General features: G+C 49.7%; 6 protein-coding genes across 6 annotated transcripts; 3 read left to right on the top strand and 3 right to left on the bottom strand.

Annotated features, from left to right (window-relative positions):
- Positions 1–1,224: 1,224 nt before the first annotated feature.
- Positions 1,225–1,533, bottom strand: PtA15_14A86 (uncharacterized protein; the record flags this gene model as incomplete). Its single annotated transcript, XM_053163258.1, has 2 exons — positions 1,225–1,263; positions 1,330–1,533. The coding sequence occupies 2 exons, from the start codon at positions 1,531–1,533 to the stop codon at positions 1,225–1,227; spliced, it is 243 nt and encodes an 80-aa protein (XP_053026760.1).
- Positions 1,534–2,089: 556 nt separating this feature from the next.
- PtA15_14A85 (uncharacterized protein) lies at positions 2,090–3,243 on the bottom strand (the record flags this gene model as incomplete). The annotated part of the gene is made up of 6 exons (XM_053163257.1): positions 2,090–2,315; positions 2,432–2,524; positions 2,639–2,746; positions 2,846–2,910; positions 3,009–3,128; positions 3,241–3,243. 6 exons carry the CDS (start codon positions 3,241–3,243, stop codon positions 2,090–2,092), a joined length of 615 nt encoding a protein of 204 aa, XP_053026759.1.
- Positions 3,244–3,675: 432 nt separating this feature from the next.
- On the bottom strand, positions 3,676–5,164 carry PtA15_14A84 (uncharacterized protein; the record flags this gene model as incomplete). Its single annotated transcript, XM_053163256.1, has 3 exons — positions 3,676–3,787; positions 3,858–3,960; positions 5,137–5,164. The coding sequence occupies 3 exons, from the start codon at positions 5,162–5,164 to the stop codon at positions 3,676–3,678; spliced, it is 243 nt and encodes an 80-aa protein (XP_053026758.1).
- A 565-nt stretch (positions 5,165–5,729) lies between these two features.
- On the top strand, positions 5,730–10,044 carry PtA15_14A83 (uncharacterized protein; the record flags this gene model as incomplete). The annotated part of the gene is made up of 7 exons (XM_053163255.1): positions 5,730–5,774; positions 6,827–7,081; positions 7,162–7,448; positions 7,540–7,838; positions 7,906–9,146; positions 9,240–9,734; positions 9,850–10,044. 7 exons carry the CDS (start codon positions 5,730–5,732, stop codon positions 10,042–10,044), a joined length of 2,817 nt encoding a protein of 938 aa, XP_053026757.1.
- A 7,533-nt stretch (positions 10,045–17,577) lies between these two features.
- On the top strand, positions 17,578–20,079 carry PtA15_14A82 (uncharacterized protein; the record flags this gene model as incomplete). The annotated part of the gene is made up of 2 exons (XM_053163254.1): positions 17,578–17,817; positions 17,890–20,079. 2 exons carry the CDS (start codon positions 17,578–17,580, stop codon positions 20,077–20,079), a joined length of 2,430 nt encoding a protein of 809 aa, XP_053026756.1.
- A 1,190-nt stretch (positions 20,080–21,269) lies between these two features.
- On the top strand, positions 21,270–22,842 carry PtA15_14A81 (uncharacterized protein; the record flags this gene model as incomplete). Its single annotated transcript, XM_053163253.1, has 7 exons — positions 21,270–21,323; positions 21,439–21,546; positions 21,668–21,902; positions 21,992–22,088; positions 22,172–22,367; positions 22,431–22,612; positions 22,698–22,842. 7 exons carry the CDS (start codon positions 21,270–21,272, stop codon positions 22,840–22,842), a joined length of 1,017 nt encoding a protein of 338 aa, XP_053026755.1.
- Positions 22,843–23,468: the final 626 nt, after the last annotated feature.

Raw genomic sequence — 23,468 nt, 5'->3', positions numbered from 1 at the left:
AGGCCAAGGCGGCTGCGCCGCTGCAGGGCAAAAACCCCCACAGTGAACAAAACACCAGTCCCTGGTTCTTAAACTCTACATTCCTCCAAGATTCAGAAAAAAGTCTGCTTTAAATTTAATTATCAAATACTCTCTTGAAGAAATTTTGAGATTTATCATTAGGTTCAACTCAAGCCATTATAGTTTCAAATTTAAATCCATTTGAATCCATTGAGCATCTCATCATCCCAGGTAGTTGTTAAGGAACTCACTATATATGCAAAAAAATGTTTGATGTTCATGCTTACAGCTCTTTCTCAATCTTTATCATCTTGTAAAAAGCAATTGTATTTAATTATCACACTATACTATAGCTCCTTTGGGAAAATTTATCTTTGTTTACAACTGCTAATTTGGCAAAGCTTTCACAATCAACAAAAACCAGTGACAGAATTGATTTGAAAAACAAAAATACCAAATAAGTAGTCTGTTTTGGAAATGTGGATTTGAACCATTATCCAGGCATGAGGAGAAAGGTGAAATGATCAGGTGGATCATAATTTACTTCCAAGTTCATGTTAAGCATAAAATTCAAATGCAAATGATTTGCCCAGACAGAACCTTGAGACAAAAGCCTTGAATATCATGTTTTCTCCAAGTGAAACTGATGAAAAAATTATTATCTAAATCAACCCACTCATAGGCTCAACCTCCCTCTGATTATTTGGAGAAATCTATCAAAAGCTACTGGAGCTTTTAAAGAAATTCAACCCCATGCTGGACAATCAATTCTTCCTTGTAAATATATGTTTAACCTGGGGCTTTGGTAAAAGTAGGACTGTTCTGACAGTATACTCCAAAACATTGTGACTCACGATTCAAGAATGATTGAAAAAAAAGTTGAATGGTGTCCTGACATTCAGTCCACGCACTGTGATGAGTCACAGAACGCAAGAGTTCCAATACTTGCTATGGTAGGCACATCATGGAAGTGTGTTGACCACGGTACCATCCATGGAGGCATTGTAAATGAAACAAATGTCAGGATTTCTCAAATAAACTTCTACAATGTGTGCAATTTCATGTACTGATACAGGCCTGATGATAAGATAATGTATTCCAAAGGTTAAAAGCACATTGAACTTGTTGTTCTACCATTTTCCTAATTCAGCACCTTGCCAAGCAACATGGTGGGATACTTTTTGCATCCGAGTTTGTAGCATCCATGGGCTTGCCAAGCCTTATTCAAAGACATTGGCTGCCGTCCATAGGGATGATCGTTTTCTGGAATGTAGAATACCATTTGAATATCTTTCAGTATGAAAAGCCAAGAAAGGGATAATGATGAACAAGGACGGCTAGGCCGGAGCTGAGGGACTGGTGGGGATGGTAGGGATGGTGGGTGTGGTTGATGAAGCTCTCGATCGAGCAGAGGTTGGTGTACGCAGACTCGGAGAGATCGTAGAGTGAGCGCGTTGCGCTATCGGTTTGCCCACATACTCGTGGATATAGGTTGCTCTCTGGTCTCGGCTGCAGCTCATTGCGGGTGGACATCGTGGTTCTCGACAGTTCTCAACTGACTCAAAGAGCCTGACCTTTGCACTACATAAGGCAAAGAACATTTTACAAAGACATCAACTACAATTTACAAATATCTTGCCAAGGGCGCAAGATCACGATATTTTCAACAATTCCCCAGAGGTCAACTGAGCTGTGCTCTGCTCAGTCAAGACAAAAACCATGCGGGGTGTAGTCAAAATCATGTTGCCCCAGTTTGGAACGAGCTATGTAAACAAACCCGGCCTCTGTCTATCGCAGACGGGAGGTTGCACTGCCTTGCTGAGAGCCCTAGAAGTGCAGCCTCGCCTCCCTCAACAGGTCCTCGAGATCACAGCCAAGGATGCTGCTCTGTCCGGCTGGTTTGTTGTAGCCGCCCTATGGACGGATGCCACCTCCCGGTAAAAGAACGTGGATCTGGAGATTTTTTTTTGTTACAAACACTCGCAGCGTAGGGCTTTTTGTATATTCATTTCATTCAGAAGCTAGTCATGACAAAAAGAAGAATAAGACAGCTAATAAATTGAAAGTGTGGATTTGGGAGGTTGATTGATCAATCCATCCGACTTTTAAGCACCCTTTTAGTGACCTGGTCGGCTTCAATGATCCAGACCACCGCGCCCCAACCCGAGTAAGCATCCCGATCGACGGCGTTCAAGAGGGTCTGGCTGATCGTCTCGAAAAGATCTTCTGGGGCCAGGTCGGGCTCCCACAAGGCCTCTGCCATCCCGAACAGCTTTGAGGAAGCGGTTCCCGAGACTACAAAGTCTTTTGCAAAGCTAAGCATGTTCAGGCAAGCGTCAGCCATCACTTCGGTCCTCAGCCAGTTATCATTATCGAGAAGGTTTGGACACGGTACACGATAGCTGTCAAAGTAGAAGACAGAAAGACCTACTTGATACATCCAATCAGATCGGTCGCGGCAATGAACGGCTCGTTCTTCGAATCCAATCCCGCAACCACAGGCTCGACGAAGTAAGGTCCAAATCTATAAAAAAGCACGCAGACGTGAATTTTGTTTTTGAAAAAGAGAAGCCAAGATTCGATCTCAGTCTAAAAGCTCTAAAAGCTTGCATCGGGCTTCTGAGGGAAGAATGCGGACCGTTTTTGGTATAATGTGGAAGAAATCAAGTGGGCCATTGTTTGCGGCTCGACGACTCTCTCCTCCTTCATCTTGTACATGTTCACCCGGTGTCTGAACACGTTCTTCCTGTATCCATAACCCCGTCAGATGAAATAAAAACAATTGTTTAGTGACGTTACTAGGAATATTGATTAGAGACATGACAGGGTTGATGGATGAACTGACAAGGTGAAAGTATCGCTCGCTAATCCAGGAAGGCCCACGAACATCTTATCGGTAACTTGGAAGACCTGGGCAAAAAAAACTGATCAGTCCGACAAGCCCCTCTTCTTTTGGAGCACCAACAAAGCGTTCGACCAAGCAGGACGCCGATCAGGAGTCACCCAACTTTTTCGAAGTTACATGCAACCGTCAACGCCTGGTTTCCCAACCTCAAATCACACGCAATCGCCACACATCCCTTGCCAACCATGGCCACCACCGACCCTCCATTCAACTCCATAATCGACTATACGTTTTTTTCGCAGTCGTTTTCATTTATTCAGGGTTTCATCCGCGCCAAATAAGCTTGGTCAGCTTTCCTTGCCGATGTAGGAAGAAACTTTTCTCATCAGACTGACCATTTTGGAAAATTATTTTTCTTCCTAGCTTTCGAAGCCGATTCCTTGGTCTCGTGTTCGGATGATGATAATGAAGACGGCGATAGAGCACTGTTGGCGGAGTTGCAAAGAGAGAATTAATTTTGACGACTGACGGTCTCTAAAGGGATTGGGTGCTGATAATTTGACAGACAGTCGCCAGGGCTCATACATGCCAGATTGATACGGAGCTGTTCTTGATTGTTGCGTCTCTCGGCCATCAATTCATATTTGTGCGGGGGGTGAAGATAAACATCTGAAGTAACAAAGAAATGGGAAGTCATTGTAATACAAGCTCAATTGGCATATACTGACAGTCAACAAGTCCCTGGGCCAGGAGGCCTCGAGTGCCCGATCGTATGAAAAATACTTGGGGGACACTTCGAGCCGAACTGGTTTGAATACCTTGCCACGAAATCAGTCTTCGGCCTTCATGGTTTGCATGATCAGGAGCGCTTTGTAAAAATGAGCGCTATGGAGATGGAGATCTTCCTCTTTCCTGCCCAAAACGGTCTCTAAATTGCTTATGCTAAGATTTTGAACACAAATAGATCAGAACCATCGACTATGCAGGAAATCTGGTGAGGATCCGAACTGACTCTTGTGGAATTCCAGTTTGCTGTTCAACGAATCTGTGCTGGGACTGAGCTGGGTGACGTGGAGTGGGCAGTGCAGTGATGGTAGCTTGGTAGATTGAGTTTACTGCGGTTCAAGGGGGATGTAAATCAACCAAGTCAGAAAACCGGATGGAGAAGCGGGCTGTACCCTAGTAGTAAAGGCCGAGTTGACCAAGGGCTCACATCCTCTTCATGACACGGGCCGCGGCGACCGTTGGCCAAGATACGAACCGGATCCGGAATGGCAGTGGCGTGATGGCTTGAGGGGGCCGCTTGTGTAGTGTCAAGGCAGGGGGAACGGGCGTTGGGAAAAAGGAGGGTCGTAGACGTGGCAGGCGTTGCCATAAGTTGGGTTGGGGAATACCGGCGAACTGGTCTATAAATACCTATGTGATGGCATCTTTATTTCCTCAGGCGACTCTTGTGCTGTACTTCGAGCTTGAGGGTCGTCTCACCCTCGTCCGCTGTTGCATTTGCGCAGTCCGGCGAGGGATATTCGTGGACCCCCCTGTGCTTTAGGGCTGGGGGTCTTCTTCCCAACGCTTTTCAACCCTGCTAGACAGGGATGGGCGTTGGGCCACGGTGTGTCAGCTTGCTGCGCTGGGTGGCTGGGTGCGGGACCTTTTTTTTGTCTTTTTTTTTGTGTGGCCTGCTTTTATTTGGTGTATTTCTGGGATTTTAGGTTGAATTTGGCACTCTGATTGCTTTTTTTGTAAAAGGGGGAACCTTTGATTTTTTTTTTTTTGTGATTTGTTCAATTGCAGGGGGAACCCTTGAATTTTTTTTCTACAAACCTGAAGCTTTAATATACTTGGATGCACGCAGCAAGAAAAGCAAAGGTGTAAAGAATTTTAATTTGGAACTCTTTGTGTGAAATTTGGTGCCGAGGATTCACAATGATTGATGGTGACTGTGCTTGTTGCCCATGATGAATCCGGTTGAAATATGGATGTGATGGAGATGAATATGTTAAAAATTCCATCATGTTTGGAGGTGGACCCCTGTAAAACTCTTCTGGAAACCCTGGTGATGGTAGGGGTGGATTCATTTGCCTAGGTGAGTTTCCATATTGTAGATGTGGCATTGGTGTGTGTAGAGGTATGTGACCAGGTGGGGGTGGCATCATCATCATTCCAGGAAACATTCCATGTTCAGCTGGTGAGGGTGGGAATAGAGAAGCAATTAGATGATATGAGGAACATTTTTTTTTTCCATTCTGAAGCGATCCTTTGTAAGAAATGGAAAGTTGCAGGTTACGTACAAGGACTTGTTGCCTCCGGCGATGCCATGTCCGGGGTATGGAAAAAAGGTGAGATATTACCACTTTCCTCGAATTGAGAACTTGGTGAAGTTGGGGACAACCATGATGGGGATGAAGTTTGTGGTTTGGGGTAACTTTCTGCCATGCTGGACTGTCTTTGCCCCTCAAAGCTGTTGAAAGGGTCTTGATGATCGATGACTCTAAGTTTGGCTGCCAAGGTTATGTTTACCTTGACAAGGGTTAGAAGGGAACATACAAGGGAACTTTTCATTGTTTTAGCCGCACCTCTGATTAAGGTATCTTTTGCGGGAAAAAGAAAGGGAAGGAGCAAGGAAGCGAGGAGGGGGTGGGATGGATGGATGGAGACAGCACTCTACTTAAATATTTCTTGTCATGTTGTCCCCGCAGTCTTTGTACAGATGTTCGCTTGCAAGTTTCGATAGGTAGCAGATAAGGTTGCAACATTAACCTGTACTGCCCGCTGGTGCTTGAATTTGGCAGCGGTATGATCACGACAGCAGCAGACCAAACGTGGTACTGGTAGCGATCCTGAAGAAAATATGAGACTGTTGTATCCAGCTCAAATCCGGCCGATGGCTGGCTTTGATACCGCTGTCTTACCATTCGATTATATTCAGGTTAGCATTTTGGAGCCTGCGGATCGGTCAAGCCGGCGCTTAATAGAATCTTGTTTCAGGAGAGCACGATGCTTTTTTCACACTTGGGGGAATTTGTATGCGGCGAGAACCACTGACTCGCCGACACTGTGGCCGTCTGCAGATTTTTATGTTGGGGATCGATCTGTTTCGAAGGGAGCACCCACCTCATTCAGCCTCCGAGCTCTACCGACTTCGGGCAATTGGTTCACCACCGGCCGTACTAAGGCAGGCTAGATTTTGATTGTTGCCCAGATTAAACCGATGGGTTATTGCTGCCCCAAAATCAAAAACATCCAGCAAGGGCTGGTCAATTCCGAGAAGAAGCGGTGCCCGCTTCATCGACCCTTGAGGAATTTTATGAGACCATTGCACAAGGGTAAGGAGCAGCCCATCCAAATAATAATGTATCTTGTGTTTTTTATGTACCGCTTATGTACTTCGACGGGGGGTTTCCTGTCTGCAGATGATGCTGTGACTCGAGGCGTGACAGCTGCGTGACAGGGGGCGCCTGGTTTCCTACCTCGACCGAGCTTCTGCCCATCCCCTCCCCTCCGCCACCCACCAATACAATACCATGACCGAGCCGCCCAGCACACAGCCACCCGCACCCGCACCCTCATCTGCCAAGCCAGCCCTGCCACCCCCTCCCCCAGCACCGCCCAAGAGTCCCCAGGCCCAATCGGCTCTCCTGCCCGCCCGGCCCAAGCTGTCCTACAATCCTGAATATGAAGAACGGGCAAGGCCGCCTGCAAGCAGCTCGCGGAGGACGCTGGACTCAAGAGAAGAGCTGAGAAGAGACTATGAGATGGACCACGAACGAGACAGGGAACGGGATCGCAGCAGATACCTCGACGAGCGAGACAGACTCCGGGAACGGGACCGCTTGCGAGATCGGGATAGAGATCGGGACAGGGACAGGGAGCGGGACAGAGATAGAGAGCGAGAAAGAGAACGAGAACGAGAACGAGAACGAGAACGAGAACGAGAACGAGAACGAGAACGAGAACGGGGTGATCGGGAAAGGGAACGAGATCGGGAGCGAGATCGGGAGCGAGAACGAGACCAACGAGAACGAGAACGGCTACGAGACAGAGAGAAGGAAAGAGATAGTAGGGATCACAGTTTCAGAGACAGGGAGAGAGAAAGAGATCGAATGGATAGAGAGCGCGAGGAAAGAATCGATCGGGATCGGGAACGAGACAGAGAGCGAGACCGGGAACGGGAACGGGAACGGCTCCGACCACGAGAGCGGGAACGAGAGAGGGATTGGGACCGCGAGCCCGATCGTGGCCACGGCCGACTGCCACCCCTACCGCCCCCACCACCACCCTTGCTACCCCGGAGTAGCCTCGATCGGGAGCGAGAGGGGCCGAGACGTCACAGTCGGAGCCCACCGAGACTCGGCCCCCCTCCAGTCGACCTTCGCCGTCCACATTCTCCCCCGCCTCCCCTCGGCCCGCCAAGTGGGTATGTCTATGACCGGAGGGATAGTCGGGATAGACGCAATGCCCACGAGTACGAATACGAGCGCAGCCGTGGGATGTCGTTCATGGATCGACGTGACTTCGACAGATACGAGCCACGTCGGGCTAGTCTACGCGACGATGATTACGACCGTCGAAGGAGAGATGAGTGGCACAGCGCAGGCCGTCAGTACCAGAGCTATCGTTCTGATTCTCCTTTCTGAGCCGCTTCTCACTCCTGCCCTCACTGATTCTTTTCTCTGCACCTCTATCACGCACAGCTCTGCCGCGTCGCTCACCCACTCCGCCCCGGCACCGGCCTTCTCCATCACCAGGGCGCAGGATTTCTACACAGCATCCACCGCCCCCGCCCCCACGCTTGCGCCCGCTCTCGTCTTCCCGATCCCGTTCTCCGATCAGTCATCAGTTTTTACCTTCCTATCCTCCTGGTCGCTCGCCTCGCCGACTTCGACCGTATTCCCGTTCCCGCTCGCCGTCCCGCTCGCGTTCGCCCGTCAAACTACACTACCATCCGCCCTCACCCCAAATCGGCTCTTCATCCCGAGCGAAACCTACCCATGTCCCTCAACCTAAACAGTTGTCTCATCCCTCAGCCAGAGGCACTTCGCAACCACCTCCACCCCCAGTCCCCCTTTCCATCACAAAAGCTCGATCGCGATCTTGTTCTCCGCCCCCTTCCCCAAAGCCTTCTCAATCAGGCCCAGTCTTGCTGTCCAAAGCCGGCGCCAAGTCCTCATCAACTGAATTGAATCCACCTCGAAATCCTCCGACCCAGTCCAATCCTGATGCAGAAGCAGTGACAACCGAAACAGCCTTACCACCATCTGCAACAGCATCGGCTTCGATTCAAGTCCATCAAACTTCTCAACTGCAACTTACCGAATCGGCCCTTGGGTTGACTGATCAATCCAACCATCTCATTTCCATCGAGAAGAATTCATTGGTAGATGAGGCTCAGCATTGTCCGCCGTTAGGTATCAAGCCGAGAGAAAGCATCTCAAGCGCCCAGTGCACATCTATCTTGACGCCCATCGACTCCGCGAGCGACTCTCGCAAGCCAGCTTTGGCAGACTTCAAAACAGATTCGGCTGGCGCCAGCTCAGGCCCGGGTAAACCTCGCGCAAGTGTTGATATCGATTCGGCCCCTCTCACATCCGCATCCGCCTTGACCGGGAGCAATCAGCCTGCCCCTACCAGACCGGCAGATGATCAATTAACAAATGATAGGCATCACAAAAGGGCAAAATTGGAATCTTTCCCCCCGCCTCAAGATCACCCAGCTGGTTCCACCCAAAGGAAATCCAGCAATCCTCAGACGGCTCGCGAGGAGCACAAATCCAACAGAGCCGAAAGCTCAAGATCCGGCGTCTCCAAAGACTCGATTCCACCACCTCCTCAGAAGTACCACCCCAGTCCTGCTTCATCTGCCCCGCGCAACTATGACCATTCCTACCACCGCAGCTCGTATACCGGTTCCAGTTCACAACACAGCTCGCGGGGTAACCCAAGCAGTCCTGCCTCTTACCGAGCTCCCCTCGCTGGCACACCAGGTGGGTCACGCACTGCCCTCCCCGCTGGTCCGCGTTCTTGGTCCTCCTCAAAGATGCCAGCTACTGCTAGCACGGTCCCTGGTAGCAGTGTTCCAAACAATCCCTCGGCCAAAGAGTCCACCAAATACTCTCATCCTGACCCTCACGACGGGAGCTCTGTTCCAGACCGCGCCTCTACCCGGCAAGGTACTTCGCCAAAAGCTCACCTGAATTCGCCGTTGCCACTACCCCCCAAGACACCGTCTGATAAACATACACCTTCACACACCAGAGGCACTTTGATGAGTGGTCCGACTTTGAACACACCCGCCTCGGAGGTGTTCAAATCCCCTCTTCCCCTCTCCATCCCCATCACCATCCCACCCCCCGCGCCGCCACCGCCACCGCCCAACCATCTGAAGCCCGTGCAGGTCCCGCCGCTCAACCTCAATCCGCTGCTCCAGCCCGGCTCGACTACACCGAAAGGATCACTCCCGGCGGGCAGTCTTTCGCCGACGGTCAACTTCAGCAAGTCGTCCGGGATGAATTCCCAGCTCGGCTCATCATCGCCCACTCCGATCAGTGGCACCCATGCCAAGACGACCAGTGGCGCCGGCCCGAGTGTCTCGTCTCTCCGGAACGAGCTCAATGGCAGTGGATCGACCGGTGGACATCCCGCGAACGGCTTCCACAGCTCCGTCGGCTCGACCGGCTCGGCCTCTGCCCCCGGCCAACAGTTCCGGGTCAATAACTACCCCAGCCCGAAGAACTTCGCCGGCTACCCCCCCACCCCCGGATATCCTCCCCCCAACAATCCCCCCGCACTCGTCAGCCAAGGGCCCCCGCCTCCTCCGCCCGTATTGGTCGATAAAGACTTCGAACGCGCACAGCGAATGGTCGATGTTTGCCCGGGACTAGCCCAAGAAGTGCGTGACTTCCTTCTAAAAAAATAAACACTCTTCTTCTCCTCTAGATCAAACATAAAGAAACGCGAAACTTATAATCATCCATGGTCTTTCTTTGGCCGGGATGTCTATATAGGTCGCGAAGCTCCGTTCGACCAGGAACTCGGGCATGTTGGCCTCCCACCTCTCGAGCCAGTTCGCAACCCAGAAAGCACTCATGGACTTGCATTGGCAGGCCAGCGAACTCAAGACTCTGGCCGAGAGACGCAAGTTGGCCGAGAACCAGTTGGAGAAGTTGGGCGGCGGGATCAGTCTGGGGATGGGATTTTAGGGCTGCGCCCCTAGTTATCTTATCCTCTTTTTCTCTCCTTGTTTACTCCTCCCTTCTCCGCTTCTCAAAGGTATTTTTTTTTTCTTTTGGCGGGGGTGGTGCTGGTTGCTACCAGCTTGGACCACACCGGTTAAATTCAAGCCACACCGATATGCCCGAGCTTTTTAAAGAGCAAACACAAGAACCTCTGGTGAAAGTGCTGCGACGCGCGAGTGTTCTGCGCTGCCCTGTTGAACTCAATGCTGTGCACCGGCTGTGCGCCGAGGAAGCTGTGGAACACGAGGCTCGGATGAGACTGGTTCAGTAGTGATGAAATGATACAAATTAAGAAGCATGTTGTTTTGCAGTAGGTTGCTTGGTATTTGTATACTGAGCACACAGTCTTGCCCGTATGAAATCCTTGCAAGTTCAACTGATTGACAGACAAGCCTTGCGGGTCTGCATACGAACTTAACGCAGTCCCTCCGAGGAGGTCGCGCCTTCGGCCCCCCCTCGGAGGGGCGCGACCTCCCTCGGAGGGATATTGACAAGTTCGGTCGGCATAGGGGCCATTCGCCGGCGGTCTTTGGCCACAATGGCTTTATTCCTGCAACGTCAGACATTGCCTAACTTAACACAAGTCCCCCCTGGTGGGAGCGCTGTGGCTGGCGGCGAAGCCGCCCCTCCCGCAGGGAGGGACTTGTGCATTATCCCAAATTTTACGCGGGAGCAGAAAGTTCATTTGGCTGAGAGGTTTTTAAAATTTTTATAGCTCCTCCCCCAGCCTCTCCACCAATATGCCCTATCTGTACCCTATGCTACTTTTCTTTCTCTACAATTTGGTCTACTCAGATTTTTTCTATCTCAATCTGTTGACCTTTTCAAAAGATCAAAAATGCACAAGTCTTCCAAATGAGGCTCCACTTGTTTGGGACTCCAGGAGTTGTTTTTCTGGCTACAAGATAGATAAGTGGTTCAAATTCCTTGCAAGAACAGAACCTACAACTCTGTGTATTCAGTTTTTCTATATTGGTTGGGATTTTTAGTGTAGCAGATCCTTTCTGCTCCTGCTTAAATCAAGACATAACTCATAAGCCTCTCCTGCGGAGAGCCCTCCGGGCGGGGTCCCCCGGGCCCTCCGCCCAAGAGGCTTTGTTAAGCTAGAGACATTGCAAAATTGCATTTATTTGCGTTCTAATATCCTTCTTACATACATATATTTACATAAGCACATGCAACATGAACAAAATATGCCCTGAGCAGTACAATGGTGAGTTTTTTTTGACCAGCAGGGTTATCCCAATGCTAGCATGGGTTTGAGTGGGTCCGGTGGGAAGCTGCCGCATGAAAGGGATTGGCCACGGGTCCTTGAATGATTCATATGCTTACAGCTTTTATCAGGTTGAGATGAGTATGTATGCTTGATGGTGTACAATCTGCATCAAAGGATTGACAATTTTGCATCAAAGGAGCAACCTTGCAATTTTCAAAGGAGCAACCTTGCAATTTTGCATTAAAGAAGCAACCTTGCAATTCGCCATCACGCTCGCACTCTCTTCTACATAGAGGGACCAATTCTCTAGAAACTTTCCAACATTCTCCCAGACCATACCACCCCAATTGGCTACCAACTGTTACCTGCTCACACTCCCATCCCAACCCATGCTATCGTCTCATTTCAAGCCACACAGCTGCCCCTTTATTAAAAGCTTATTACCGCTACCTGATATGTGGATTGCAGTTGGCCTTGTTCTGCCCGACGGCACACCTCCCAAATAGCCGCAGCGGCAGGAACTAATACACCACAGGTGCAACAAAATATTTTGAAAACCAGTTTGATTGGTTTTCAGAATATTTTTTTTAATTGAGTCCGGACATCCTGAAGAACGAGTCGGACTAACCATTTTCAGATATTTTTAAAATATTTCTGGAACCACCTGAGGTGGTTTTAAAAATATTTTGGTAACCACTTTGGTTTGAAAAATATTTCCAGAACCATTTGAAATGGTTTTTGAAACCATTTGGATGCTCCTTCTCTCACAGCACGGTTTTTGGGACCTTTTTGGCAACGGAATTTGTCCACAAACCAGATTCAGACCAATTTGGTTCTGAAACCCACTATCCAATCAATTTGGTTTTGACAACCATCCCAAAAACCTTTGGTGCACCCGTGGTGTAGCTTACTACTATGTACATGCTTCTTGGATTGCAGTTGGATCTTGCCACAACGCCTCTGTGCAATATAGTCTTGCGCACAGAACTGGTACCGTAAACTTAATGAGCAATTGAGATGTTTTGTTCTGTGAAGGGGGGATTCAGCTAATGGTTGGGGCCTTCGGACCCCTTAATTCTGGTGGCATTTTATGTCTCATATCTTTCTTGTAAACTAATGTAACACATCCGTCGCAAGTTGCATATCCCTTCCTCTCCTGCGACTGCTGATTCTGGGGTCCTCCGCGGGCGTTGTCTCAATCTGGGGTCCGCTGGAGCCTGTTTGCCTCGAGGGCACATGATGCCTAGCCTCCGCGGACTGCTGGAGCTGGCTGCCAGGATCGACTGCGGGGAATTTAATCATCAAAAAACATTAACCCAAGTAGAGGAAAGGTGAAGATATGGACTCACAGTGTTGCTCGCCGTTTGGGTGCATGCTCTGCCGCGTTTGCTGATTCTGAACAGCAGGCACGTGATGCCTAGCCTCCACAAACTACTGGGGTCGGCTGCCAGGATCTATTGTGGAGAATTTAATCATCAAAAAACATCAACCAAAGTAGAGGAAAGCTGAAGAAAATGGGCTCACATTGTTGTTTGCCCTTTGGGCGCGTCCCCTGCCGCGTTTGCAGATTCTGAACAATAGGCACATGATGCCTAGTCTCTACAAACTGCTGGGGCGGTTGCCAGTAGCTACTACGGGGAATTTAATCATTGATAAACATTAATCAAAGTAGAGGAAAGGTGAAGAATATTGACTCACAGTGTTAGTCGCCGTTTGGGCGCATCCTCTGCCGCGATTGCTCATTTCGAACAGCAGGTGCATGTTGTCTAGCCTCCAGAAGCTGTTGGGGTTGGTTGCCAGTAGCTACTGCGGGGATTTAATCATCAAAAAAATGTAGAGTAAATGTGAAGAATATGGGCTCACAATGTTGCTCGCCGTTTAGGCGCATCCTCTTTCGCGACTGTTGATTCTGAAGAGCAGGCACAGGATGCCTAGCCTCCACGAACTGTTGCGGTTGGTTGCCAGGAGTTACTGTGGGGAATTTAATCATTGGAAAACATGAACCAAAGTAGAGTAAATGTGAAGAATATGGGCTCACAAGATTGCTCGCCGTTTGGGCGCGTCCTCTTTTGTGATTGCTGATTCTGCACAGCAGGCACATGGATAGCCGCCACAAAATGTTGCGGTTGGTTGGCAGGGGTTACTGCGGGGAATTTAATCATCGGAAAACATTAACCAAAGTAGAGTAAATGTAAAGAATATGGGCTCACAACCTTGCTTGCCGATTGGGCGCATCCTCTGTTGTGATTGCTGATTTTGTACAGCATTTGGGGGCTCCGGCGGCGTCATTGGCATCAGGTGCATCCGGTGTTGACTGCTGCTAGAGCCCGATTGGTTCAACGGCGGAAGTTGTCTGGCATCGACAAACTGCCGTAGTTGGCCGCCAGGATGATGAGGATCGGAAAACATTACCCCCTGCCGCGGGGGCGCTGCGCCGGCAGGGCTCACTGGAGTGAATGGTAGTGAGCCGAGCGGAGGATCAACGGCTGGAATCCATAATTTTGGTTGCGGTACCGCGGCGGGTTGTACATTTTGCCTGTGGTCCCAAGGCGTGATCTTCATGCTTTGTTGAGCTTGGCTCACAGGCGGATACATCGTTGGCTGGAGATACCTAGATCCAAGAACCCGCTGTGGCTGGCGGCTGGTGTGGGCTGCGGGGAATTTAAACATCGAAAAAAGATTAACCAGAGCAGAGGAAAAGTGGAAAATATGAGCTCACAGTTCTGGCTATTTGAAAGCCTCAAGGGATTACCAGAGCAGCTTTGGCGTGACTGCGGATTCTGTGTGGATGCGCGTTGGCTGTGGTAATTGACGTGGGGGTTGAGATTGTGGTATGACTCGATCTCTTGTATAGCCTGCCGACGTCGCTCGTTGATGGCTTCTTCATTCTGGACGTAGTAAGCTAACAGTGTAGAGACTGTAAAATGAAGATGTGTCTGGTGAGGGTCGAACTCACGACCTCAGCTATGCTGAGACACATACTAGAGTGCTGCCTTTACCAACTAGGCTACAGACGCTTGTGGCTGCCAGCTGGGTGGTTGGTTGGTAGTGCTCATGGGTTGATCCGACAGCCCTCCATACTGTGGTGATACATCATGGTAGCAGACTAACAGACAACTCAACAAACAGTGCCTCCTTCTCTGGCTCGGTGAGGGGTGTGTCGTCTGTTGGAGCAAGGCCGGCTGTGATCCACAGATGGGATGGCAGTGGTGAGCGATGGCTTGGATTCATTTTATTTTTTGGTGGCTTGAAGTGAGAAGATAGGATGGGTGGGTATGTGGGTATGGATGGGTAGGGACGAGTTATTTGGTGGGCAATTGATGGAAAGGCTGTGTTGGGAAAATGTTGGAAAGATTTGGTCAAGAATTGTTCCCTTGATGCAGAAGAGAGTGCGAGTGCAATGGCAGAAGGGCAAAATCGTTACATTGATGCAGATTGTTCATCATTGAGTCTACTCATCTCAATCGTCCTGATCAGAGCTGTAAGCATACGAATTGTACAGATATCCCTTTGATGGCCAGCTTCTCACCCGACCTACTCAAACCCTTGAGCGCGAGCACTCAGTCTTGTACGACTGAGGGTAGATGTTGGTAGCATTCTTAATTGCATACATGTGTAAGAAGAAGATTACCTCGCAAAAACAATGCAACATATGGTAAAGTGTGATGTTACAGGAATCAGGTTGAGATGTCAAGCCGTAGGCACCCAGACCGCCAGCAAAGAGAGGCAAAATTGTCTGAACGAAAGCCTTCCGTGTGAGCATAACGTACATATAATCATTACTTAGCAATAGTTCTCAAACCCGGGTCATCATCAACCAAGCTGATCTGATGCACAGCCAAATTAGACTCCAGACAAATTCTTAATTTATGCTTGATCCAATCGTAGGCCTGCGCTAGAGACCTTCAGTCTCCCCGATCAAGTGACGCCGGCTAGATGACCAATGAAGTGAATATCACTTTGAGTGGCCTGCAGCTATGGACCTGGGGTGGAGCTGAAATATTTTAGAAAGGAATTTTGCATGTATTGATCACAGGTCGGTGCTCAGCCAGCCGCGCGAAGTTTGAGCTGAACGCTTGATGAGCACTTACTAACCAAAATTCAAGTTTACTGAACATTTGAGCAGCATCTGTGTCACAGTCACTTTTTTCTGATTCGATATGTCTTGAAGAAGCATTGAATCAAAATATAAAATTAGTTGTGACCCATGCCCGCAAGGCTGGACACCATTCCATCCCACTCCCGGAGCCCCAAATCTCCGAATCAAACGTCTGACTCCCCAAGGATTCAAGCTGGCTGAATGGTGTGTTTTTTGTCATTCAGTTAAAGCGCTAGAAATGCTGGGAGTCTTGATTTCAAAATTCTTGCTTGATTCCTGCACTTTGGAAACAACTTGAACAACACGGCAGAGAAGAATACACGGATCATGGTAAGCAAAACGAGAAAATGGACGGTTGCAAGCCGATTACCAAGAAGATTGACGTCTTTGGGGACCAAAGATGTTTTCCATATCTTTGGATATCATTGAGATCCTTTCTCAACGGCTCCGACTCCGACGTGGAGTTAATTGGGGTGCGAACCACAACTGCAAGCAGACGCTATCACAAATATTGTTGCGGTTGGCGCTTAGCATCGATGGATGACTTGGTTGAATGGTGAGTATGTGGTTCTTGAGAGGTACTGCTTCCTTTCCCAGCAATCATCTAGAACACACCAAGAAGCAGAACAGTGATTACCAGTAACGGGCTCGCAAGGAGGTTGATTTGCCTTGAACCCCGGTCTCATCGCTTTCATCCTATTCAGTTGAGACAGTGCTTCTTGGCTGACCATCTATAGTGGCGGGTTGCAATAGATTTGACGTACATGATAGCCGTTTTGCTTTGTTGAACTTGAAGGACATGATTGCAAGTGAGTGACATATTGCGCTTCTTGATATGATTCATGAATCTTTGGCATGGGCTGTTACTCAATTGACTCAAGTTCACTACAAGCAGGACGTGTTGGATTGAGAAGAGACAACGACTGAAGGATTCATGACCACAGGAAAGAAGAAAAACATCGAGGGATCACATTGATTGGCAAACTTAGAGGGCATCGCAACAAGGCATCTATCCAGGCCAAATGAATGACCCCACTGTCTGATGAATAGCACGGAGATCGCGGGATGCACAATGTGAGTGTATGATGAACAAGCAAGCGAGTTCTATGAGTGTGATTGTAAGGGACATTGGTGCGTAAATAAATAGACCTTTGATTTGTATGTAGGCCAGCGGCAGCCACCGGCTGTCATACAGAAAGGTTTTGCCAAGCTGATCTCTCCCCACTTTCCTTCAAGCAATTTCCTCTGTGTCAAAACAGCGCTGAGGGAGTGTTAGAATGACCAACTTCGAGTCGAACTGAGAAGTCCGCAGGCTTAATCGACAGGATTTGTGGTCAGCACCAAGTTTTGGGTGGATTGATATGGCCCTGAGGACATTCACAAGTTAGTTTTGTTCACTTGCTCTCACCCGGATGCATTAGCGCTGTCCACATCGGTAGATTTGACATCAGTTTACTGATGCCGATGATATGATTTTCATCAAATTTCCAACTCGATCAGAACTGACTGGATTTTGATGCGTAAGAGCTTCATGAAAACTTCATCATCCGCATCAGTAAACTGATGTTAAACTTGCGGATGTTAACTGCCGTATTGGCGCAGTGAGATGTGAGGGGCCCTCCAACATAGCCTGAACTGTTTTCGAAGACACGCAAACCAAGCAGCGAGATGTGCTGGAGATGATGAGGTTGTACAGTTTGTAGTAAGTCGCTCCCCATTAAAGTTGAATGCAGCCCGACGGATATGTAGCCGCATGGAGATCACAGTCGAATCGGCTGAAGGTTTTCCGAGTGGATGCATGCTCGCCACGACGCCTAGATCAACCCGCTTCGGAGCAATGCATGAAGATGGATGGATGGATGGATGGATGTTGGACCAGCGAAGCGCTCAAGCAAGCTCGGATGTGGATATCTACATAGCCACGATAAATTGTGTTGAGGTTGTCTTGAAGTCGACATCAGTCAGCTGCACAGCAAACCTCCCAGCGGAGACATCGCGCATACATGCACATTGATTTCTGACGTAAGCATCAGACCCCGTTGCCCCCCGTTGCCCCCCTTGAAGAATATCCCAACATCTACTTCCTGGGAACTTCCAACCGGGAAGTGGCCGGCAACCATCTCAAACTCGGAACACCTACTTCCAAATCATACCAACACCAAACGCAGGCAAAGAACGAACGATGACCCGGATACTCGAACGACTGGCATTCTGGCGCAAGAAACAACCCAAGAACGAACTCGCCAGGCACACCAACAACTCCGCATCACGACCCATCCCCCCACTCCCACCAGCAGACACCCATGGGCAGCAGCAGCAAGTCGCCACCTCCTTCCTGGTCCCCGACCTCGATGATATCAGGCCATTCGTCACCAGCACCAGCAATCCGATCTCCATGAGAGACTTGCTCAACGCCATCTCCGCCAGCAACCCACTCACACAGATACTCCCAGCCAGCCAGCCAGCACTGCCATCCTCATCGTCCTCTGACCAGCTCAACGTACAGCTCAAGCGGGACCTCTACAACCAACTCAGCCTCAAATCAAAACGCAAACGAGACGACGATCAGCTCTCTTCCATCCAATCAGACTCCTTCTCATCCTGGAACTCGTCCATCCGTGCTCACAACCACCAAGGTACCATCTGTCGGGCAACCCACATCGCACTCGGATCCTCAGATACCCCGCCCCAGTTCAAGAAACCCAAACTGGTCACCATTAGCTCAAACGAAGACATCGAACATCTCGCCAGCCAACTCGCCCCATCACCACCCCCCATTCGCCCGACATCTGCACCCCAACCCATCCTTGGTCTCCCCTCCCACATCTGGTACCAGATCTTTCTCTACACCCAACTCGCCACCATCCAGGCCCTCATTCCCGATCACCCAGCCTCATCATCAACCCAAGAATCACCCCTCCAAGCAACCAACTCCATCCGACCCACCAAACTGCTCTCCAGCCACCTCAGGCTCGCCCTCGAGGCCCAGAAAAACCGACACGCATTGATCGGCCTCTGTAAAACCCTCAGCCCGATCGCCCGCAAGGCAGCCTGGTCCACCCTCCTCCTGGGCACCCCCGGCATGGTCGACCGGATCGCCCAGCGTTTTGAGGCCGACAGTCACCTGGCCACTCACGTCCAGACCTGCATCGTCGTCCTGCTGCCCCCATCCCGCATGAACACCGCTCCCCAGCTCGACTCCCCTCGCGGCTCGACGGCTGCCAGGCATGAGAGGGCTATCCCCAGACCCTCTCCTCTGACGCCCAAGCAACCCAGCAGATCATCCCATCCGGCAGTCCGCAAAATCCAGAACCAGCCCGTCCAAAACCACACCCCTCCTAGTAGTCGTCAGTCGTTACCCCTCGCTAGACAGGCCCTGAACAGCTCTCGATCGGCACAAAAGTGTGAGAGGTTCCACTCCGTCCTGATCCCACCCTTGCCACTGGACAAGAAAGTAACGACTAGTCGGAATACTAAGTTGAATTCTGTTACGCCCGCTGCCAACAATCGCCAACCAAGACGCACCCGGAACCAAGCTGAGGAGGGCTCATCAGAGTCAGATGAATACCTTGACGAGATCGTCCTCTCGGGCAGTCTGCCCTCCCTATTTCTGTCCCTGGCCCGCTCGATGAAGATCTGCTGTCTGGTCGGCGAGGAGCGGCTGGGGACGCGCGGGCTGAAATCGTTGAGCGTGCTATCATCGGGCCTGCTTGGCTCGCTGGAGGAGCTGTATGTCGAAGGTGGTGGCCAGTTTCATGATCTCGTGACGCTCATCGACGGGCTTCGCTCGAGCACGATCCGCGGCAAGGGAGCTGGCCTGCGTACGGTTTCGATCACTGGGCCCCATTCGACCCTCTCCACCCGACCGGGACAGGCTCAGCCCCACCGTATCATCTCGCACTCCTCCAACACAGACTCTGCCCGCTCGACCCTCACCTGCCCGCTCTCCCAGTCGGGCTCGTCGTCTCATAAACCGGTCCACCAAACTCACCTCTCGCTCGAGCACTTGCTACTCGGCAACGGGATCCCCCTGACCCCGGAGCGACTGCACTGGCTCGTCGTCTCTGCCACAGGTCCTCCACGCGGGCTGCGGAGTCTCAAGGTGTGTCTGCAGGCAGACATGGACCAACCGAGCCTGTCGTCCTCGGTGAGCTCGACCAGCTCGACCGGTTCAGGCCGGCGGATGCTGAGCGGGCGGGCCTTGTTAAGCCGGACCTTTGAGCGTATCGGGGGCAGCCTGGAGTGGCTGGCCTTGGAGGAAGACTGGAATGCGCCGCTGACTGGACGGCTGGCACGGAAGGTCAGTTTCGCCGGCCAGCCAGGCGAAGGCGTACTCGAGGAACCCGTCGCATTCTGTACCCGACTGGCCTTTCTGAGTCTTCCCGATGGACCATTGTGCTCATCAGGCCTACTCTCCGTGCTCCCATTCACTCTCCAAACCATCGAGATCTTCGACGGCGGAATGGCCGCCGACGAGCCCCATCTCTCCGGCTTCTCGGCCCAAGAACTCTGGCTCGCCCACTCCCAGGCCGCCCTCTTCGGCCTCAAAACCGTCCAGATCGTCGCCGACTCTCCTAATCATCTCCTCTTCCGTAAATGGAAACGCTCCCCCTCTGATGCCCTCGATCACTTAATCCGCGCTGGCGTTCAGTTCCGTTGGATCTCTGCTCCTTCCGCCGCTTAGTCATTTCCCCCTTCTTATCCTCTCAGTTGATTCTTCAGTCCCGCTCTCTGTACTCGATTCGCCTTCTCGACTAGATCGCTTTTAATAATCTGTTTCTTTCCAAATCGTTCTTCTTCCATGCCTCATTCATTCTTAACCACACATTCTCTTTTTTTTTTTTGACTAGCGTTTTCTGGCACAAATCAACGTCAGTCTTGTCCCTCCTTCTATCGTCTTTCTTTTATTGAAAGGATGATTATGTTGACTTTTCTTCTGCTTTTTGGGTTTTTAGTCTCCATTAAAATACAAGAACTAGGTTTTACAACAACTCTCATTTCATCGATCAAACCTACCATCAAAAACATTTCTTGCTTAAAAAAAACAATACAAACAAACGAGAAAAAATAAGTCTTGAATATTGTTATTTGCTCACACATAGACATAATCTTCCGGTAAGAATAATAATCAAATAGGGAGGATGAGGGAGTTTTGAATGTCTTTCTTTCTGTCTTGTTTTTCCTCTCTGTCTTTACTGTTGTTGTCACCAATCTATCGACCGATCATTCTTTCATTTTATCTCTCACAATCGATCTACCATCACCAACATATATCCACTTTTCTTTGCTTCTTTGCTTGCTCTCTTTGTTGCCCCCTCACTCTTGTTTGTTTTCTTGTTTCGTCGTTACACTCATTCAATTCAATATTAATCTACATAGGTGGATAGCCTTCCTTTCTTGTGTTCTTGATTCTAGCTAGAGATGACTCGCCTCGAGATTCACACCAAGCCAACAGAAAGATGTGTGATGGGCGTCAGTCAAGTTCTTTGAACAACGAAGAGTGGAAGGCCAATAGTCTTCCAATCCCTGGAATCTTGCATTGAAAGAGCAGCTGGTATGTGGTACTCTTCATGATTGGAATTAACACGCTCCCCATCCTCTACAAGCCTGTCAAGGTGGCCCATGATCACCAAGAAGCTGGCCTGATTCATCCCTGTTGCGGCCGGCACGGAGGACCGGATCGCGCGAAAATCGCGGTTTGGGAAACAGGGCGGCGGTGGGAGCGCGGGCCGAGCCACCCAAGCGCCCGGTGTCGCGCCCGGGGGGCCTTGGTGCACTTCGAACTTCGGCCGAGCCACTTGCATTGCAAGCACCCATATTTCCGATCGCCGGCCCACCAACAGGACCACCGGAAGAAATACATACCTATCCACGATGTCTCAGCCCAAGAAAAGGGTAACAAACAGTAGCCGGGCCAAATACCTCAAGGTGAGCATCACTTTCATCCTGATGTTTTGCAAGCTACCATCCCGTTTCAGCTGTCACGTCATTAATCGATCTAATTATTTTTGCTTCTGGAAACCGTTTCTCTGGAATTGTCTAGCAACGCGCTTTCTCGACTTCGCTTATCACTGGCCCTGGAATCTTCTTCACCTGTCCTAGAAACAAGGAAGCTGCTGCTGTATATGAATTTAAGGATCTACTCGAACGTGTAGGTTAGATGTGTACGCCTCAGCCCATCCGCTTCCTCAAAAAAGACCACAAGCACACATGTGACCATCCGGCGCTTATTCTTTCTTTCCATCTATCACCGCATTACCAAACAAAAAAAGGTTGCAGAGGAGATCAAGCCGACTCTAACAGGCGAAGACGATCCAGAACAAGAGGGATCGAAGGAATGTGAAGGGGAAGACGAAGATGACGATGACGATGATAAATTAGAAGATATTGAGAGTCAGATCCAGAAGGAGCTAGAAGAGTTAAAAGGCGGTGGGAGGAGAGAGGAACAAGGACCCAAGAAACAGGCTTCTAAACGCTTCGAGAGCAAGAAGATGGACTGCGAATGCTGTAAGTCCAGCCTTCCACTTGATCAAGATATCACGAGACGCATTCTGAGGTCTATATTTCTCGCTTCTTTATCGCCGTTCCTGTTGAAGTGGGTTTCATCAGTTTCCCAAAGGCTTACGATCCAGTCGAATTCACCTACCATATCGTTCAGCAAATACAACAGGGAAAGCCGGGATATGGACTCAGGTAGGTCTCAATGAATCTCTCGAGTGTTTATTTTGTCTACTTGTCAACGAACCAGGCGATTGATTTATTTACTTGCAAAAAAGGTTTATTCAACGTATCACACCGGTTTCGATGACTTGTTCCGCTAACAGTCCGTCCGAGTTTGAGAAGATGGTCACCAACCTCCTACGGCCTCGTTTCGGAGTCAAAGCGTCCTCGGACCTGAAACAAAATGAGAGTGAAGCCGAGGGTCCAGCTCAACAAGCCGACTCGACAGTTTGTCCCCGGGTGGGGTTGAAAGTAAATGTCACCGCGTGATTTATCAGCCTCTTCCGAGAAGATTGATTTTCTTGTCCCTTACAGTTCAGGATCGAGCCCATCATCAGATGTCATGACAAGCCGCTGAATCGTTCGGAAGTGATCCGCATTACCGGCAATGCTGTCCAGTGCTTCAACGCAGACGAATACATCGTAACAACTGATGAATGCTCAGTTGGCCATCAGGCGAGCGACCTTCTACACCGAGTCAGCATAGATGATGCACAGTAAGTCGGTAAAATCTTTGACCAGTCCTGGTTCAAAACTGAACCCCCTTATACACACTCTCTACTTTGCTTCTTCTTCTTCCAGAGTGGTCATTCTCGTTAGTGTTTACAGATACGTCGCCGGTGTCAGTGTCGTTGAAGATTACGACAAAGACGGTAAACGGTTCAATCTCAGAGTGCTTGCTGAAACACAAGAGAAAAAGGCATCGACTACCGAAGGGGATCATTAGTAATTTCACAAGTATACAGCTATGTACATGCTGCCATTCTTAATTGATTTCGGCATTGTGCAATCCGGTGAACTGGTATGAAATAGGCCTACATTGAGGCTCACGAAACCCCTCCATTGCTTCACTCTCACAGCTTATTGATTTTGCTCAAAAATTTCAGAGATGCATTTGCTGCTGCGAGAGTTTACTGAGTGTGGCTGGGCAGACAAAACTCCAGAGCAGCCCAGTTGGGTCTGATAGGGATAAGTTCTTACATTAATTGCAGCTAGCTGGATCTACAAACCTGCACTAGATGACTTTCCCTGGAGTCTGGGACCCTCCCAGATCTCAATTTATGGGGTTCATTGCTTTCATTGCTGTTTGTTGTTTTGGTAGGTGTCTTAATTTATGAGTTAAATGGGCATCTAGAGCTCTCTAAATGCCGGTAGGAAGTCATTCACTCCCAGGCTATTATTATATAAATGAAGCAAGGGAATTGCGGTTGAAATATTCATGTCTGCCTGAGATTGATATGACAGGTCTTTTTGGAGCAATTTCAAGAGGCTTGAACCAGTCCAGGCAGTGTCATGATGCAATCCATTTGTGCATCTTTGTTTACAATAATTGAACCCATTGTGAAGAACTGC

Source organism: Puccinia triticina, chromosome 14A (assembly GCF_026914185.1).
Source record: "Puccinia triticina chromosome 14A, complete sequence".
Taxonomy (NCBI): domain Eukaryota; kingdom Fungi; phylum Basidiomycota; class Pucciniomycetes; order Pucciniales; family Pucciniaceae; genus Puccinia; species Puccinia triticina.
The sequence above is the reverse complement of the archived record's forward strand: the minus strand, read 5'-3'. Positions and strand labels throughout refer to the sequence as shown.